Genomic DNA, 18,143 nt, shown 5'->3' on the forward strand with positions numbered 1-18,143 from the left:
TCGTTCGTTTTTTCTAAAGTCTGCGAAATTTAGAAGTAAAAACGCAGTGAAGTGGCTGAACGATTGTAGTTTTCACTTTTTCCCACTAGATATCGCTAAAACCTTAAACACTTCCTGTTTTCACAGCGACAGCGGCATCCAACCCGGAAGTTTTTAATCGTCGTCACTCGATGACTGCTCAGCAGCGACCGGCTCCGTGGAAGTCGCTGTTTCTCTGTGAATGTATATACACATACATTTATATATTACACAGTTTCTTCGCGCCGTAGCCCCAAATTGTTCGTGAAATGCCACAGTTTTTAAGCAGAGCGTTTATCCATTAGCGACCTTTAGCCGCGTGCAGGGGGCGAGATGTCCGGCTTCAGCGCCGAGCTGATCGACTACCTGGAGGGAAGGATAACTTTCGAGGAGTTCGACAGACGGAGAGATGAACGACAAGCCAAGGTAAACTAGAGAAAAGACAACATACCATTATCAGTGGCTACTGAGATTACTTTTGTTCGGGAGTGCCCGCATACGGGTTTAAAAGAGTTAGCCGGCAAATGTAGCCCAACTCTTGTTATCCTAATCAATGATTAGGATGTGGTGAAGTGTGTGAAGTGGTGTAAAGATAAACCGATTTGAATCGGTTATCGGTCTATGACGTATGAGATCCGAGTGCACCGGTTGATGGAGCCCTGGATCGGTAAAGTAAAAATGAGCACTTGGGGTTAAATTGTCCATTTGTATTGAATCGCACTGAACCGAATCGGATCGAATCACACCAAATTATTAACTATTTTTTTTATGAATCGTCCCTGAATCGGATCGAAGCTTGTGAATCGAGATTTGAATCGGATCGTTTTGTGAGTGAAAGATTCACACCCCTACTAATCATACATCATTTTATAACTGTAGGATTGTCAAAAAAAAGAAACTGTGTGATGAGTGAATGTTTCAGCCCCCTTTTTCAGGATAACATCAGCTTTCACTAACCTGCAGTTATTGAACTTCATTGTGTGTTTATGACCTGTAAGAATGGTTAAAAAGGAAGAAAAACAAAAAAACACATTTGCCCCCCATGACATTAAAAAAAACAAGGGAATGGAAAAAATGAATTGAACTTTTAACAGTTTTACATGTGCACAAATGTGGAAGTCGTTGACTTTACTCTTAACTCTTTTCTCTGCGTTTTGTCTTTGAGGGCTGTGTTCTTTGTTTTTGTTTTGTTGCCTTTAAGCTTTCAATTGTTCTCCCTGTTTAACAGACATCTGTGTTCAACATCCTTATTATTCTACTACTGCACGCCAAGATAAGTTTTTCTTTCTTCTTCTTTGGTTTTGTTCTTTTAGGAGTCTGACCTTTTATCTGAAGATGTTGAGGATGATGCTCAGCCGTCCACCTCCAAACAAACACCAGGGATCAAAGGTGACGACCATACTCTGAACTTCTTCGTAAAAACAGAGCATTGTTCAAAGGTGTCGCGTATGTGATATTGCTGCTTGGTAATTCCAAAATTATTTTTATTTTATTTTATTTTATTTATTTATTTTTAAATAATTCATTTTCAAATGAGTCTGGAAATGCATCCGTTTGTGTTTCGGTCACGTTGTAGTACTGCTGCAGCTCCACACCTGATTTCAATCAGGCTAATTGGATTGTATTATTTTAAATTGTAATATTTATTTACTTTTGTGTTTTAACTTCCAAAGCATTGAAGACAATATTAGTCTTCCCCTTTCAGCAGCAACATCTTAATGCTAATATGAGTAACCGTCAACAACGTAATGCTGTGTGAAGTTGTGAAAGGTAAATAAGTCACCTTTGTTCAATGTGTTCTTAATAAAAAAAATAATAATTTGAATGAACCGTGAATATTTAGCCATAGTTTATGTAGCATCATTAAGTCACATTCTAATGGTCCCTGTGTGTGTGTGTGTGTGTGTGCGTGTGTGCGTGCGTGCGTGCGTGCGTGCGTGCGTGCGTGCGTGCGTGCGTGCGTGCGTGCGTGTGTGTGTGTGTGTGTGTGTGTGTGTGCGTGTGTGTGCGTGTGTGTGTGTGTCCTCTCCTGACGGGCTTCCTCTTTCAGAGGAGGGAGTCAGTGCAGGGGTCCAGCTGGCCTTTGCCTCCATGCTGGAGGGCACGACAGAGGCCCCCTCTTCAGAAGAGGAGGATGAGGAGGATGCAGGGGATACACTGAGTTACGTGGACGATGAGGATGATGAAGACTACGTGGTGGAAAAAGAGCAGAAGGCTAAAGTGAAGCTGGAGACGGCGGGGAGAAGGCGCAAGGCGGCGGGAAAAGGACTAAAGGGGAAAGTGAAGGGCCGTCGATGGAGAGAGGAGGAAGGTGAAGAAGAGGAGGAAGAAGAGGAGGAGGAGATGGGCGGCGGCGGAGGAGGAGAAGGAGAGGACCCGTCTGTCGGGGACGTGTTTGCACTGGAGATGGAGCTGAACCGAGAGAACAAGAAGATGATGAGGGTGAGGAAGGAATTGAAAGTCTTTATTGTCATTGTACTTTCAGAACAATGAAATTCAGAGTGCGACTCCCTGGGTACAAAAAAAGAAAAAAAGAAAAAGAAAGAAGCAGCACACTGGAGGGCATTCATTTCATGTTCTTATGGCTTGTGGAAAAAAACTCCCAAACTGGGAGTCTGGAGCTTGTGGATTTCATGGACCTATAGCGCCTCCCAGAGGGGAACAGTTCAAAGAGATGATGGCCAGGGTGTCATGTCTTCAATGATGTTTTTTGCTCTTGAAAGAATGTGGCTGATAGATAGATAGATAGATAGATAGATAATTAGGTAGATAGATGTACTTTTTGTTTTCTATCCCAAATAGGGGAACTACACTGTTGCACTAAAAAAGCAGTACAAAAAATAAACTACACAGTAGTTACAAGAACATTCAAATCAATCAATGTGCAACAACCAACCATGTGCAAAGTCAAATTGTGCAGTGGAGGCAGGGATGAGCAAGGCTTTATGAACCATTAGTGCACAACAGTTAGTTAGTTACTCACTAGTTACTGAGCAGGGAAGAGTTCCAGAGGGTGACGGCTCGGCAGGAAGGAACTCCTGAAGCGTTTCTTCAGGCAACAAACAACAACAACAACAAACTTTTTGAGCGCTCTGACCGTGTGTGTGTGTGTGTGTGTGTGTGTGTGTGTGTGTGTGTGTGTTGCTCAGGAGCGGCGGCACCGCAGCAAACTGCCCAGGGCCCTGAGGGGCCTGATGGGAGAAGCCAACATCCGCTACGCACGGGGGGAGAAGGAGGACGCCATCCTGATGTGCATGGAGATCATCAGACAAGGTGGTCCCTGCCCCCCACACACACACACACGCACCCAGAGACGCCGTCTCTCCTGTGACGCTCAAATCTGACGCTGGAACGTTGTGTTCGCAGCCCCGCTGGCCTACGAGCCCTTCTCCACGCTGGCTATGATCTACGAGGACGAGGAGGACGCAGAGAAGGCGCTGCAGTTCGGCCTCATCGCCGCCCACCTCAACCCCTCAGACGCCGAGGAGTGGGTCCGGCTGGCCGAGATGTCGCTGGAGCGCAACAACGTGCGGCAGGCCGTCGTCTGCTACACCAAAGGTCGGTCAGACACCAGCTGCGTTTCCACCACCCCTAGACTTGCACAAAATGTAAATATCGCAATAACAAAACTGGTCATGGAAAAACCTGAAGTTGGAAAAACTCACAAAAATGGCTGAAAGGTTTTCTGACGCTGTCACGAGGCGGTTTTTCAGACGTATCGACACAGCGGCGTACCACAAAAGTGTCATTGACGGAGGAGGAGATGGAATATTTTTGACAGAGAAAAACATAACAACCATTCTTGAAAGCAAACAACATCAAAATGCAGATTTATCTCTAAATGTTTTGTCCCTCCGTCCTCCTCACTGTGGAGCCTGGCGGGACGAGATTTGACGAGAATTACGGCTTACGCGCTTCACACCAATCAATGGAAACGCCTGCAAATTGCAAATTGTATTTTTGTTGAACTTTTAGATTTATCGCTTTTATTTTGAGGAAAACGTCCATGGAAAAGCAGCCACTGGAGGACCAGGAAGCACTCCTTCTTGTTGGGAAGCGGTGATTTAGAGCAGCGGTTCTCAGCGGGCGGAGTCTCAGGAGCCACGTTTCTTTTCCTCAATCATGAAGTGTCGCCACCAACATTTATTCAACAATAATAAAACCTCTAGCCCACTTTCTGTCATGTCCAGTAAATAAATTATTGAAATCATTGAATTAAATTGTGTCTTGCAAGATGAAATGGCCAACATTTTCTCAATAAATATATTTATATTACAATCCTTATTTTAGAAAAAAATGAAGCTCCCCAACCCACCAGTTGAGGGGGGGTTGCAGGTCTCCCTTACTAAAAATCTCATCAAGTACAAAAACCAAGGGCTCCAACAGGGCTCCAACAGGGCTCTTGCGGAGACATCGCCACCTGTACGTTCACCACGTGCAAAATCCATTCAACCATTTAACGTCTAATTTAGTTGGGGACATGCACAAAAATTCCAGTGTACCTGTTTTTGTTTTTTAAAACATATTTTATTGAGTCACAGTCAGAATGGTCACAACAATAAAGGGTGACAACTTTTTTTTTTCTTTAATAAGCAACATAAACCCCCCCCCCCCCCCCCCCTTGCAAGACACTTGAGAGATAAGTCAGTCAGTCAATTATAGAGTTACGGTTGAATGAGACAAACAGCAGTAAACTCTTATTCTATTCGATTCTGCACGGCTGGATTAATCACGATTAATCAGTCGGCGGTTGCGGCCCCTCGCTTTCTCCTCCTGCTCACGGGCCCACCGTTCCTCCGCAGCCATCCGGTGCGACCCCACCAACGTGCGCTACCTGTGGGAGCGCTCGCACCTGCACATGCGGCTGGGCGAGCAGAAGCACTGCATGGACGGCTACCGCAAGATCCTGTCGCTGCTGCCCAGGGAGGAGGGCGAGCACTTCATGCAGCTCTCCAAGGACATGGCCAAGTAAGGTGGCGCGCACACACACACACACACACACACACACACGTCATGTCGTGGCCCCAATTTCCAGTGGTTTTCATCCAGAGCAGCACAACTCGTTGATTTGCGTCTAAATGAGATTTTATCCAACCTTGTGAAGTTATTTTTGATCATTATTATGAACTCATGATTAAAAGATCAGAATCCCCACATGTCCCAAGATATATATTTTTTCTCCTGTGAGGTGGCAAACCAAAACACTCCATCCATCTGCTGCTGCTCCGGCCCCTCTGCCAAATTTTAGAACCCATTGTGGCCCCACAAGCACAAATTTCCCCCCCTCAGTCCAGAGCATCTGCAGACTCAACGTGTTGGTTTGTCCCCTCCAGGAGTTACTACGAGAGCAACGACTTGGTGTCGGCTCTGGGCGTGGTAGAGGAGGCTCTGGAGCGGCACCCCGGCCTGGTCAGCGACGACTTCATCAACATGGCGGCCGAGCTGCACACCGCCAACCGCCAGCACGGCAAAGCTCTGCAGGTACGACGTCGGGAGCCGGCCGTCACCCAGCCAAACACGGTCGCTTCTGAGTTGCTGCACACCGGTGTCGCCCCACTCTGCAGGTCTTGGTGCAGTTTGCAGGCGTGGTTCTGATCAGGGAAGGGTCGAATTCGGGCGCCCGGGAGACGGTGGCAAAGGAGGCGGCGACGGAGGAGCAGCAGCAGCAGCAGAGGGAGGGAGGCAGCACTGGGACGGCGGATGTAGCGGAAACAGAAGGTCAGGAGTGAATCACTGTTATGACTTATTATTAGCATTTATATTCATACATGTAACATTTTCCCATTTATTTATTTGGTTGTTGCCAACTCACTGTTCTTTAAATCAGCGTTTCTCAACCAGTGGGTCTCGACCCACTTTTGGGTCACCGAGCTGTTTTGATTGAGTCGTGGCTTCTTGGGCCATCCCCCTCCTTCTCCCCCCCCCGCCCCCCCCCAATTTGAACCACTGCTTCAAATGACTCCCTCAGTGGGGGATCTCGTCAAAAGGAAGTCCTAAGCAATATATATTTGTCATATTGTGTTCCTCAAAATGTATGTTTTGGGAGCAAGACATTTGGAAATAGTTTTGTCTTGTATATGTCGGCATCAGTTTGGAGTCCATGTCTCATGACGTCAAAGTTACCATGAAAAAAAGTAGAAAAGTGGAAAATGTCTCAAAATTGAGGTGGAATGTTCCTGTCTTAATGTGTCCTGGCTGGTAAAAGAGTTGTGTGGTGGATTTCACTGTCATTCATCATAATAACAATAATGATTATGACACGGGGGGGGGGGCCTCGTCTCCTCCGTCTCCAGGTGAGATCACGGACGTGCAGGTACCAGACAGCATCCCCGTGGACCTCAAGGCCAAGCTCATCGTCTGCCTCATTCACACCAAAGTCAAAACGCCTCTGGAGGTGAACTGCTTCCTGCCAGCTTTCCTTATTGTGACTGAGCAGCGTGCTGACCTGCTGCCGCCTTGCTTCCAGGGCCTGGTGTCGTCGCTGATGGAGCAGAGCCCCGAGGAGATCGGCGACCTGTACCTGGACGTGGGCGAGGCCTACCTGGACCAGGGCGAGTACTGGGCTGCTCTGCCGCTGCTGTCCGCCCTGGTGGCCTCAGTGAAGTACAACCTGGCAGTGGTCTGGCTGCGGCACGCAGGTGGGCGTCTCTGACGGCACAACACAACTCAACATGAAGTGGTTAAAAAAAAAAAATTGCAAAACCTCAGATTTGTCTGAACTTCTAAACGTTTGGGAGAGGAGCAAACAGGGCGCCTTGTGCAAAATGATCGGCACTTGTCACCAAGGTGGACGAGGTCTTTGTGACGTCACAAAGGGCGTTCATCGGGAGCTGAATGTGGAAAGTGGAGCCGCCGAAATAATTATTCACGGGTCTCTCTTGTTTCTGGGAAGACGGAGAGATGTGTGTGTGTGTGAAAACATAGAAAAAGGAAATTTGCAGGCCTGCGTGACTCGAGCACCATCAATGGAAGAGTGAGCTGCGGGGCGCTCAATGACCTTAAAACAAATTCAACCCCATCCAAAGCGATATGTCCGCTGCTTGTAGATGAAGAGGTGCCATCACCAGGACTAGAATGTGTGTCTATCTTCTTGGGACATATATGTGTAACTAATGTCTCTTCCCTTCCCCTCCTCACCCTCCCACAGAGTGTCTGAAGGCACTGGGCCGCATGGAGCTGGCCGCTCAGAGCTACACCAAGGTGGTGGAAATGGCGCCGCAGCACCTGGAGGCGCGGCTGTCCTTGGCCACCCTGCAGCAGCAGCTGGGCCGGCCCGACTGCGCCCTCAAGGCCTTGGAGTCCATGTACGACAGCGAGACGCTGGCGCAGGACTCGTCGGCCGCGCAGAAGGCAAGACGTCTGCGTTTTCACTTCCATGACCCCTAGAGTTGCGCAGAAACCTAAATATCGCAGTAAAAAAAACTGGTCATGGAAACACAGGAACTTTGGAAAAAACCTCTCAAATATCGCTAATTGGTTTTACGCGTTCATGAGGTGGGTTTTTAAACGTATCCATGTGGAGGTATATCTCAAAAGTGTCATGGAAACACTTTTTTTTTCGCATTTACACGTCAGTGGGCGTGAGTACGGGGTCACGTGACCAGTTCACTTCAAGTGAAAATGGTGCTTTATGGTTAAACGGAGGAGGAGAATGAATATTTTGTACAAGTCATCAAAGAGAAAAATATAACCACCATTCTTGACAGTAAACGACATTAAAATACAGTTTTATACAAGAAATTTTGCACCCCATCCTCTTCAGAGTGGCATCTCGCTGGACAAGGTTTGACGAAAATTTACGGCTTATGTGCTTCACACCTGCAAATCGTAATTGTACTTTGTTGAAATTTTAAAAATATTGCTTTTGTTTTGCGAGAAAAAAAAAAAACCCTCTGATATAAACGCAACTTCTGGCATAAAACGGTCTGAAATGTGTTTTTTCACTGTTTGTTTAATTATTTTCCCTTGTTGTTGTTTGAAGGAACTGAAGCTGCTGCTGCATCGCTCCACGCTGCTCAAGACTCAGGGACAGAAGCAGGACTACCTGGATGCCATGATCGCCATGATCTCCATGCTGCTCAAGGTGGCACCTTGCAATGGTTGCATCGACAAAGAGACTTTTCTATGTAGAGCTGAAACAATATTTCAGAGGATTTAAAAAGAAAAATCAATTCCAGCCCATTAAATTTAATTTTTCCGTACCGAACCAAAAGAAACATTGCCTTTGTTTCTCACAGAACCCTTATTCTGCTGCACATGATGCCATGATGGATGTTGTTATCTATCCTTTAACTTTAACTGCTTCAGCTGGACAAGTTTGTCATTGTCAGATATGCCTTCTTCACATCTTTACCGTATTACTTTTTTCCACCTGTTTAAAGGTACAGTGTGTAAAAATTCTGTAAAATTCACCCAACTAGTGGTGGGATTTCAGATTTCTCACCATCCCTCTCCCAAGCTTGCCAGTGAACTACGGTGGCCTGAGGCTTTTACCAATCTAGAACACACTGGACCTTCAATTAATCCTTTATACAAATCGAATCTAAGAAAATCATCCATCGGTGCCCAGAAATCACTTGCAACAGCTCTACTACCATTTGCATCACACTCACCCTTCTATGCGTGAACGTGCGTGTGTCTGTTGCAGGTGGCCATGCAGCGGGCGAAGGTGTGCGTGCGCTCGGTGTCTATGTCGGGCAAGAGTCACATGAGGCTGGTGAAGGGCAAAGACGCGCAGCCGGAGATCGCCGACCACGAGGCCGCCTACCGGGACAACACTGGTGAGGATGTGTGTGTTCACTCTGCGCAGCCGACGCACAGAGCCTCCGGTTGGCAGCAGGAGGCGCCGAGCTGTTGGCTGCGCCACGTCCTGCCGTCAGCACTTATTAATAGCCGGCATATGTGTGGGGAAAAAGCTGCTTATTGCTCTCTCAGGAGAAGACGTCGGAGCGCTTTGCTTGGAAACGCTCGTCCACACCTACGGCCTCAATTATGGCCTTCAAAAATAAATAAATAAATAAAACGTTTGGCTGCCCAGCGGTTCTCATGCAAGCCCACCGGACATGAAAGTTTTAAGGGTCCCTGATTTAGGATTTTTGTATTGGTAAAAGGTTAATATAGTGCCCATAAATACATTAATGAAAGTGTAAGCTCACAGTACAATAAGTCATTTGGTTTCCCTACCCTTAGAATGTGTATGTATTATGTATGTATATGTGTGTATATTTTGCACACACACACACACACATAAAAGAATATACATAGAAACAAGGGTCTTGCTCTCAGTCAGCTTCCATCTTGCACTGTCATATTTCTAAGGAAGCCTGGTGTGGACAATCCATGTCGCCTGTGAGCATGTTTCATATTTAGGGTGAACCCTCATGTATTCACTAAACCAACGAAGAAGAAGGTGGACGAGGTATCTGGGTTTGGGTCCACAGTCCACCGTAGCTCACTGGCAAACTCAGTAGGGGGAGGGAGTTGTAAAAAAGCACTACATTCTAAAATGTAACCACTTAATGTTGCTGGTTCTTCTTCAAAATCTCCAAATATTACACACTGCACCTTTTTTAAATCGCAAATGTTGCTGCTAATGTGTCAGGCAAAACCAGCGTGCTGTCCAAGGAGGACTGGTGGCAGCTGCTGCTCAGCTGCCTGCTGACGCTGTGCGAGGTGCAGCGCTACGAGGAGGCGGAGCTGCTGGTGGAGTCGGCCATGGAGTTCTACTCCTTCTACGACAACAAGCCCCAGCGCAAGGCCATGGAGTTCTTCGGCCTGTCGGCCTCCATCCTGGACCGCAACCACTACAAGGCCTACGACTACATCAGGTGGGCGCTGCCGCAACCGAGGAGAATTTCTCTTGTCATCAATAGTTGCGTTTCCATGACAGTTAATAATAATAATAATAATAATAATATTTCATTGCTGCATGTTGTTTCTTTCCGATCAGGTTGATGTTGCTAGAAAACGTGGATCTGCCTCAGCTCTGGAACATTTTCAACCAGGTGTGTTCATTTATGCCAGCAGAGCAATTCGCAAAAAAAATCCTCTGAAACCACTGACTGGAAATAAAGATGGGGGGCGCCACTGAGACGTCACCCCCTGGTTTGCACATGCCCATTTTGAAGCCTAGAGATTGGTGTCAGGTCAACGCCATCTTGAGGCTGCAGTCTGTTAACAGGATGATTCCGCACTGGGACGTGTGGGAGGTACCAGTGGTGAGGTACTCAACTGTAGCCATGTTTACTCAAAATGACACCAAACGTTTTCCAATTTATTTATTTTTTAATGTTAATTTGTTTATTTTATTTTGGTTTTACTAGATATTCAGACCAATACAAATTGTGGTTGGATTATAAAGGTGTGAATTTTGGGCTTGCAATGATCATTTGCAATCATTGACTGCAAATGATTTGTCTTTTTGCAACCGTTTTTGGCGGTCCCTGCTGGCCAAATGATATAATGCAGGGTTGTTGTTTTTTTTTGCCTCTTGGTCTCTGAAATCTTCTTTGAAACCTGAATCTGCATCCATCTTTTTACAAAGTCATCGAGTAAAACACCTGAAACCAGTTCAAATTGTCAGGAATGTTGTTCTGTCTTTTGCTTTTTATTCCACCTCCCCCTCCCCCTCCCCCTCCTCCTCCTCTCACAGCTGATCACCACTTCGGAGCACCAGCGCCACCATCGCTTCTGCCTGCGCCTGTTGCTCAAACACCCAGACTGCCACGCTCTGTGCGTCCTCTGCGGACACAACGCCATGGTGTCGGGCAGCTTCAAACACGCTCTAGGTATTAAAACGACTAAACAAAAAATCACATCACGCTTCGATATCGCGACTACGTTTTTGGTCTCCGTGGTCCTCGGAGTCTTATCTTGCCTGTTAACCAGGCATGGGCAAACTATGGCTTCAGCATTTTTCATCCAGCCCGCCCAACTTGAAGAAATGTTATTAATAGTAAGTCATTAAATAGCTGTATTTCCTCCATTTATTCAGTGTTTTAAGAGTCATTTCAATAAAGAGCCGAATACCCCAGGGCTTCAAAGACAGACATTTAAAGTTCATTTTCAATTCACATGAAAGCGACATGTTTTCTACATATCCCATGATATATTTATCCTCTCACCAAAACATTCCATCCATCTGCTGCTGCTGCTGCTCCGCTACCCCCCCTCTGTCACATTTTAGTACCCACTGTGGCCCCACCAGTCAAAAAAGTCGGTCCGCCGCTGCTCTAAACAGTTTGACCCGCAGCGCTCTCGACATCCGGCACTATGGTGAATCAAGCCTGCACTGTGTTTACTGCAATTTGTAAAAGTGCCATGGTGTCGATTAAACAGTGGCTGAACTCTGAACATCACACTGCGCGATGCCACGAGTCCCTCAGGAGTGACTCAGCGCCGCAGCCAACACACAGCCAACTCCGGAACATCCTCCGCTGGACAAACTAACCACAGTGTCCCTGTGATTTGCTTTGACTCACCGTGCGTTTCCAAGGGTGGACGCGTCTTTGGAAACCGCTGCTAATGTCATCGAGTTGCCGCTGTCGATATGTCGACAGTCGTGTCTTTGAAATACTAGAGGAGGGGGAAAAACCTCTTCCAGAGAAACAGTAATTTAGTTTATCACCCAAATGGCATTTACAACTGCGCAAAACACTGTTGTTTTTATGCGTTTTACATGATTCCTTTGTACCTCTGGTCGTTTTATAGTCGCAGTGTAGAATAGAAAAAAAATGTTTATTCAAGTGAGTAAAGAAATGTGCTTCCTACAATGCCTTTGTGGTTAAAAAGGAATAAAAAGAGGAAACCCCAGAACCGGCCGCAGAGCAAACATTCCTGTCCCTGGACTGTTGAGCAATACAGGCTGCGAGTGCACAACAAGAAAATTACAGAGTAGACGGACGAACATTTCACTATTTAAAGTGCACTCAGATCATGCAGACAAAGCCATTGTTTGACAAGTTTCTAAATAAAATATATTTATAAATAGTTTACCAATCCGAGCACTTATAAAAAAACCTATTTTCTAAGGCTCTATCTGCGTGAATGGGTCTTTTTAAAGAATGCACATTTATCATTTCAGCCACACGCAAAAATGAGTTTCAAGGCTCTAAAATTTGGAACACTCTGATTTCCAGGCAACTCTTCCTTGACAGGTTTTGCTTGCAGAAAGGAGATCTTTTTTCTCTTTTCTTATCCTTTCGTGTCTTTGGACGTCTTTGAGACGACAAAACAACTGCAGTTTTGATGAAGGGTTTCCTTCAGCTTTCTGAAGAGCTTTCTGGAGAGTTTTGGTGAGCCACCTCGCAGGAGGAACAATTAATCACGGAATCTGTGGAACACACGTTGCTTTGATGTCAACTGAAAATGAACAAAAGCATTACAACAAAATCAGTGTCTTTGAAGCCTCACGGTATTTAGCTCTTTATTGAAGTGACTCTGAAAGCATGGAGGAAATGCAGCTACTTTGTGACTGACTGACTATTAATATCATTTCTTCAAGTTCGGCGGGCCGGATTTACAAGTAATCAAAGAGAAAAATGGAACAACCTTTCTTTGGCAGCAAACAACATTGAAATGCAGATTTATCGCAAGATGTTTTGTCCCTCCATCCTCCTCAAAGTGAGGTCTCGCAGGACGAGATTTTTTTTTTTTTAGAATTACGGCCTATGTGCCTCACACCATTCAATGGAAACACCTGAAAATTTTAGAAATATTGCTTTTATTTTGTGAATAACTGTCATGGAAACGCAGCTACTGTTGAAAACCCTGAGTGACTGCCTTGCAGGTCAGTACGTCCAGGCCTTCCAGACTCACCCCGACAACCCGCTGCACAGCCTGTGCGTGGGCCTCACCTTCTTCCACATGGCGTCGCAGAAGTACGTGGCCAAGCGCCACGCGCTGATCCTGCAGGTACGCCACCGCTGCCCCACTGCCGTTCAATTTGGCCCCGGCTCCTCCTCAATCCCTTTTCCTTTGTAACCCCTCCCGCCCTGCCAGGGCTTCTCCTTCCTGTGGCGCTACATGGAGCTGCGCGGCGAGTGTCAGGAGAGCGTCTACAACCTGGGCCGAGCGCTGCATCAGCTGGGCCTCTCCCACCTGGCCATACACTACTATCAGAAGGCCCTCACGCTTCCCCCCGACAAGCTGGAGGTGGGTTCACCGTCATCGTGTGCGGAACTCGACATTTAACCGTGCGACCAGGGATGGCGCTACTCGACATCACCGGGACCCACTGTGTTCAGTCACTTCAGACTGCCGACTAAGGCTGTGACTGAAATTGCCCCCAACTCACTAATATAGTGCAATGTATGGGCCAGTGGTTCTCAACTGGTGGAGTCTGAGGACCCACATTTTTTTCCTTATCAGTCAGTCAACTTTTATTAGTACAGCGCTAAATCACAGCCAAAGGCGTCTCAAAGCATTTTGTACAGTCAGAGGAGAACCAACTGATCCTCCAGAACAGGTTTCCTGACACTGGCCAGGAAACCTGGAGCAGAGCTAGACTTGTACTTCTGTCTGACGTCACTTTGTAATTAAACCTCATGTGCTAAAAGGGATTGGAAGAAGTTGTGAGAAATGCTGATAATAGAATAGAAACACCTTTATTAATCCCACAGTGGGAAAATTTGCATAATTACCGCAATGGTACGGTGCAAAAAAAGATGGAAAATCATATTGATTAAAAAGAAATGATGAAATAAAATGAACATTTTTGTAGGGTTAAAGAGGGAAAAAAAACAACAATATTTACATCTTCTGAATGGTTGGATTTCCGGCTGATTTTACGCTACATCTACATACTAACATACAAAAGAGAATAAATGATTGTGACACAACCAGGCTACCGAGTATTCAGAGCCATCCGTGATGAATAAGTTGGTGTGTCCGTGTCTCTGTCTCCACGGCCCGACTCGCCTCGCAGGGAATGCCAGATGACCAGGTGGACCTGAGGAGGGAGATCGCCTTCAACCTGTCCCTCATCTACCAGGCCAGCGGCAACGTGGAGATGGCGCGGCAGCTCATTTGCACGCACTGCGTCATTTGAAAAAATGCCGATTTTCAGATGTTTCACGTTTTTTTCCTTTGGGATAAATGTGCAAATGTTTCAAACGCTCTCCTTTCACTCAGTCACCATGGGACGCTGAGTGTAAGAGTCATGTGGGAAAGCAACAATCTCAGTGATTGTAGGCTGAAAAGTGATACTTCCTGATAGCACTGGTAATTCATTTGTACACAGTTGGTGCCTAAGTAAAGTCGTAATCTTGGTCCTTTTAATTGAAAAAAAATCTAATCATGTAAATAAATAGTATTATGTTATTTATGCCAGTTTGTATATATTTTTGAAGCCTTCACATTTTGAAATATTAGAAAATTGTGTTTATCCTCGATATGACTGTTTTGTTTGTTTACATGTTTGTTTCTTTGCATTAAAAACCATGACACTGTGAGTTTTTCTTCAATAATCATTGAATTGACATTATCAGTACCAATGTTTTTCACCGACCCTTTTGTATTGATTTCTGCAAACTGTGACGCAACCGCAGACTTTCTTTTGTTGCCGTGGGGGATTGAGGTTGAGGATTATTTGACAAGTCCCTCACTCTCTCCCGTCCCGACCGTCTGCTCCCATCATGTTTCATCACCGGGGTTTGCTGGGGGTGGAGAGGGTAGGTCTTGGACCATTTCCAGAACTTGAATGGTTAAACGTCGGCGCTGCTGGGTAACAGTGTCAGCACACTGCCATTAATGTCCTCAGCAATTTACTTCTTCAGAGGATAAATGTCTGCAGTATTTCTTTTCTCCTCCTTTTCCTCCAATAGTTGTGTGACATTGATGAAATCCTAAAAAGTTTAATAGATTGTCACTTGAAGTCCAACTCTTGTCAAGCAGGAGGTTGCTCCTTGGTTTTGACCTTTTCAGAGCAGGATGAGAATCTAATCTAGTGCTGTAGTCTCTCTACATGATACGCAGCTATACGCCTACGCCGTATAACCACTCCAAAAGGTTCAGAATTTTTTTACAAATACTAAAAAATTCTTAAAGATACGGATCAGTGGGCTGTTTTTTTTTTTTAACACAATGTTCACTTTCTTTTTTATGTTTATTTTATGTTCTGATCTGCTTGAGAGTATCAGCCATCGCTTTAGTGGCATTATAGAGAATTTAATTGATTGCTGAAACGTTATTTTTTCATATAAGTTTGTTAATTATTCATTAGAATAGAAGTTTAATTATTCACCCAATACAATAAACGAGACTACACCACTGATCTAATCTAATGCATGATGCCGTCTGTCTACAGGTCAGGTCTCCACTCCAACAACTCGGCCTACAGTCTGTTGTGCGTGTGCGAGCACGCACACACTCGTGGGGTCCCAGCTTTCTCCAGCAGCGTCAGCTGGTCCTGCAGGTACCCTGCACACCTCCATACTTCCTTCCAACTGATCCTCTAATCTCCAAAATCTGCTTTTGTCTAAACATGTGAACACAATCCTCCCTCTTCCCAGTCAACGCCATTGTAACTCTGATATGCCGTTGGAGTTAGAATGTTGTTTTTTTTGTTTGTTTGTTTTGAGCTTCTTTCTATAGTAATGTTCCAAAAGGAAATGGCAGTTAAATACATACTTCTGTTTATCATCTTGTTTATCTTTCCACACTGGAATTTTGTTGCTTCCTACGATCAATTATCCAGGTAAAAATAATATTTATCCCTCTCTTGACAGTCTCTTGCTGAAAAGTTTTTTTTGTTTTTTTTTTAAAAAACTTAGCTTTTTCATTTTTGCACCTTTGTAAATAAAATATAGTTTAACATTTAGCATTAACAGCGAAGTAAAGGGTGCATTTTATTTCTCATTTCGAGGAGATGCTGGAGACACTTTGCTAGCAAATATTGGTAAAGTTTATTTTGCAAGTGCAATTTGTACGGGAAACGTTTTTTTTTTTTTTTTCCCCGATACATAATAATTTATAGTGTTCAGTCTTACATTTGACATCGCGATATTTACGCGGACACGTACGACAATATCACGACTGTATAGTGAAAATGTACTTCAGTCATACAACTAAACGAGCCCCTTGAATTCCCTCGTGTCGTCCCCGCGGAGGCCCCCGAGCCTCATGTTGGATGCACCCGCTCCACAAAGAGGGGTGGGAGGTGTCAGATCAGTTATTTTGATGCTGATCTTGGACAACATGGACAACATGGACAACATGGGCCCTGAAATAATGAGCGGGGGAGGTGGGAGGTAGAAAAGTTCCCAGCCGCCTGCCTGCACTCGGAAGCCTGTAAACCTGTTGTCATGGACCGAAGCGAGGCCGAGTTGGCGTCGCTCCGCCGCGGAGCAGCGTCGACAAAGCGGGGATAAGGAAAGTGTGTCGACTCGGCGCGGCGGAAGCCAGTGTGGAGCGCTCCGGCCGAATAAATAAGATATGACCGCCTGGCGAACACCACAGAGGAGGCTGACGGCCACCACGATTCCACCGGAGAATTTTCAATAAAGAACCAAGACGGGTTTTTCCTCCTCCTTTTCCTTTTTTTTTTAAATTTATTTATTTATTTTTTAAATTTCCTCTCTGCGCCCCCCGAAGCGGAGCTTTTGCTCCGGCTCCAAGAGTTGGGAAGAGGCCGGGCGGCGGCCACGGCGGCGGCGGCGGGGCTCCGGTGCTCCAGATCCGGCTCGGAAGCTGATGAGGCGGCGGCGAGCTCTCACGGCCGCGCAGCCCGCCCGTCGTCCATGATTTGAACCGCTTACACCGGGATTTTAACGAGCACAGTGCGGGGACGTCGCTAAATCGCCGCAAACCGAGGTAAATAAGGCGTCACCCGAACACGCGATATATATGAAGAAGAAAAAAAATCATAATGCACTTTTATTCACCGGGTTTAGCCTGGGTATTGGCGTGTTGTTACACCTGCTAACGCGACCCATCTTAACATCTTAACGTCATCTTCTCGGCTCTGTTTTCCCCATAATTGTCGGACGCTTGTCAAGCTTTCGCCGCTCACTTAACGGGAAGAGTCCTAAAAAAAATAAAAGGGCCTCCCTTTCCGCACAGTAACCATAACAAAAGCTTTAAATGAAGCCATCATCATCATCATCATCGTCATCATCACCATCACCACCCCCAACCCCCCTGAGCAGCAGCAGGTATATGTGCCAATAGGAAGGTAGAGGATGCACCAGCAGGTGATTTGTTTATTTATTTGTTTGTTTGTTTGTTGTTCGTATCAATGTATTATTTGAAATGCACATCCACGCTGTGAGCCTGGTGAATGTGTGCAGATCAGATCAGCAAACAATCAGATCACTCCTGGAACAAGGGGACTCGCTCACCCGCCCACCCCACCTCCTCCCCTAATAACCCAGCCTAGGAGCTGACCCCATTCTAATCTGCACCTAATACAGCGTGGGCAGAGGGCTGCATCAGGGGCTGCATCAGGGGCTGCATCAGCCCACACAATTGATTGGCAGGCCATTTGTCTGCGGATTTGTCCGCCAGGCCAGGTTTTTACGTGGGCAAGGCCATTGAGTTTTTTTTTTGAACTCTTCCGGAAGACGCCGGCCAAGTTTCTCACACTTCCAAATTGCCATCAGCGGCGCAAAGAGAGGCGCTCGGCTTCTCCTGCCTTGCCAAAGGGCACCTGGGCATGCAGCTTATGGGGTTGTTGTCGCTGCTGCTCCAAGGAAGAGGAGATCCCCCGAACCCCCCCCCCCCCCCCCCAGTGTATTCCAGCCTATTTTTGACAGGTCCGGCCCTTATTGACCCGACATTTGAGACCACTATCGCTGCTGCCGTTTGTCCGCTTGACGCTTTTCATTGAGCAAACCTCCCCACTCCATATTTTTCAAAAGCCACAAACAAACAGATTCTCTCTGCTAACGCATTGAAGCCCAGTGATTTGGTTTGTAGCGTCACCTGACCACCAGCAATTTTGATCAGCAATGTGCATCAGTTTGATGAAGCTGAATAAGAAACGTTAGACGTCAGAGATGAAAAGATTGCAGATTCCCAAACCCTCCCTCTGACGTCTCCCGTCATGGAAAACATTGCAGTCTTTCCCGGTGAAAATCACTTGTGCAGGTAAATTGCGTGAGACTTAAGTTAGGAAATGTTTTATTTCT

The 18,143-nt window shown here is 46.0% G+C and overlaps 2 protein-coding genes across 4 annotated transcripts in view; both read left to right on the forward strand.

The window, feature by feature from the left end:
• Nucleotides 1-190: 190 nt before the first annotated feature.
• gtf3c3 (general transcription factor IIIC, polypeptide 3) lies at nucleotides 191-14,999 on the forward strand. The gene is made up of 19 exons (XM_076049371.1): nucleotides 191-444; nucleotides 1,332-1,407; nucleotides 2,069-2,460; nucleotides 3,168-3,291; nucleotides 3,385-3,576; nucleotides 4,821-4,986; nucleotides 5,352-5,499; nucleotides 5,583-5,736; nucleotides 6,312-6,412; nucleotides 6,485-6,656; nucleotides 7,166-7,368; nucleotides 8,000-8,101; nucleotides 8,666-8,798; nucleotides 9,620-9,845; nucleotides 9,968-10,022; nucleotides 10,670-10,805; nucleotides 12,806-12,930; nucleotides 13,018-13,170; nucleotides 13,943-14,999. The coding sequence occupies exons 1-19, from the start codon at nucleotides 352-354 to the stop codon at nucleotides 14,063-14,065; spliced, it is 2,874 nt and encodes a 957-aa protein (XP_075905486.1). The 5' UTR covers nucleotides 191-351; the 3' UTR covers nucleotides 14,066-14,999.
• Nucleotides 15,000-16,560: 1,561 nt separating this feature from the next.
• Nucleotides 16,561-18,143, forward strand: part of hecw2b (HECT, C2 and WW domain containing E3 ubiquitin protein ligase 2b) — a 35,052-nt gene continuing 33,469 nt past the window's right edge. For all 3 annotated transcript variants that reach the window (XM_076049411.1, XM_076049412.1, XM_076049414.1), the window contains exon 1: nucleotides 16,561-16,827. The gene's annotated coding sequence lies outside the window, so the exon portion shown is untranslated. The remainder of the gene's footprint in view (nucleotides 16,828-18,143) is intronic.

Source organism: Nelusetta ayraudi, unplaced genomic scaffold, assembly GCF_046127955.1.
Source record: "Nelusetta ayraudi isolate G7.1 ecotype Tasmania unplaced genomic scaffold, CSIRO-AGI_Nayr_v1 ptg000114l, whole genome shotgun sequence".
Classification (NCBI taxonomy): domain Eukaryota; kingdom Metazoa; phylum Chordata; class Actinopteri; order Tetraodontiformes; family Monacanthidae; genus Nelusetta; species Nelusetta ayraudi.

What these genes read in the sequence shown, in the direction of transcription:
- gtf3c3 (XM_076049371.1), top strand. Translation starts at nt 352, where the DNA reads ATGTCCGGCTTCAGCGCCGAGCTGATCGACTACCTGGAGGGAAGGATA. An exon ending in TGATCTCCATGCTGCTCAAG is followed by an intron (nt 8,102 to 8,665) that starts GTGGCACCTTGC and finishes TGTCTGTTGCAG; the next exon opens with GTGGCCATGCAGCGGGCGAA. An exon ending in CGCCTACCGGGACAACACTG is followed by an intron (nt 8,799 to 9,619) that starts GTGAGGATGTGT and finishes CTAATGTGTCAG; the next exon opens with GCAAAACCAGCGTGCTGTCC.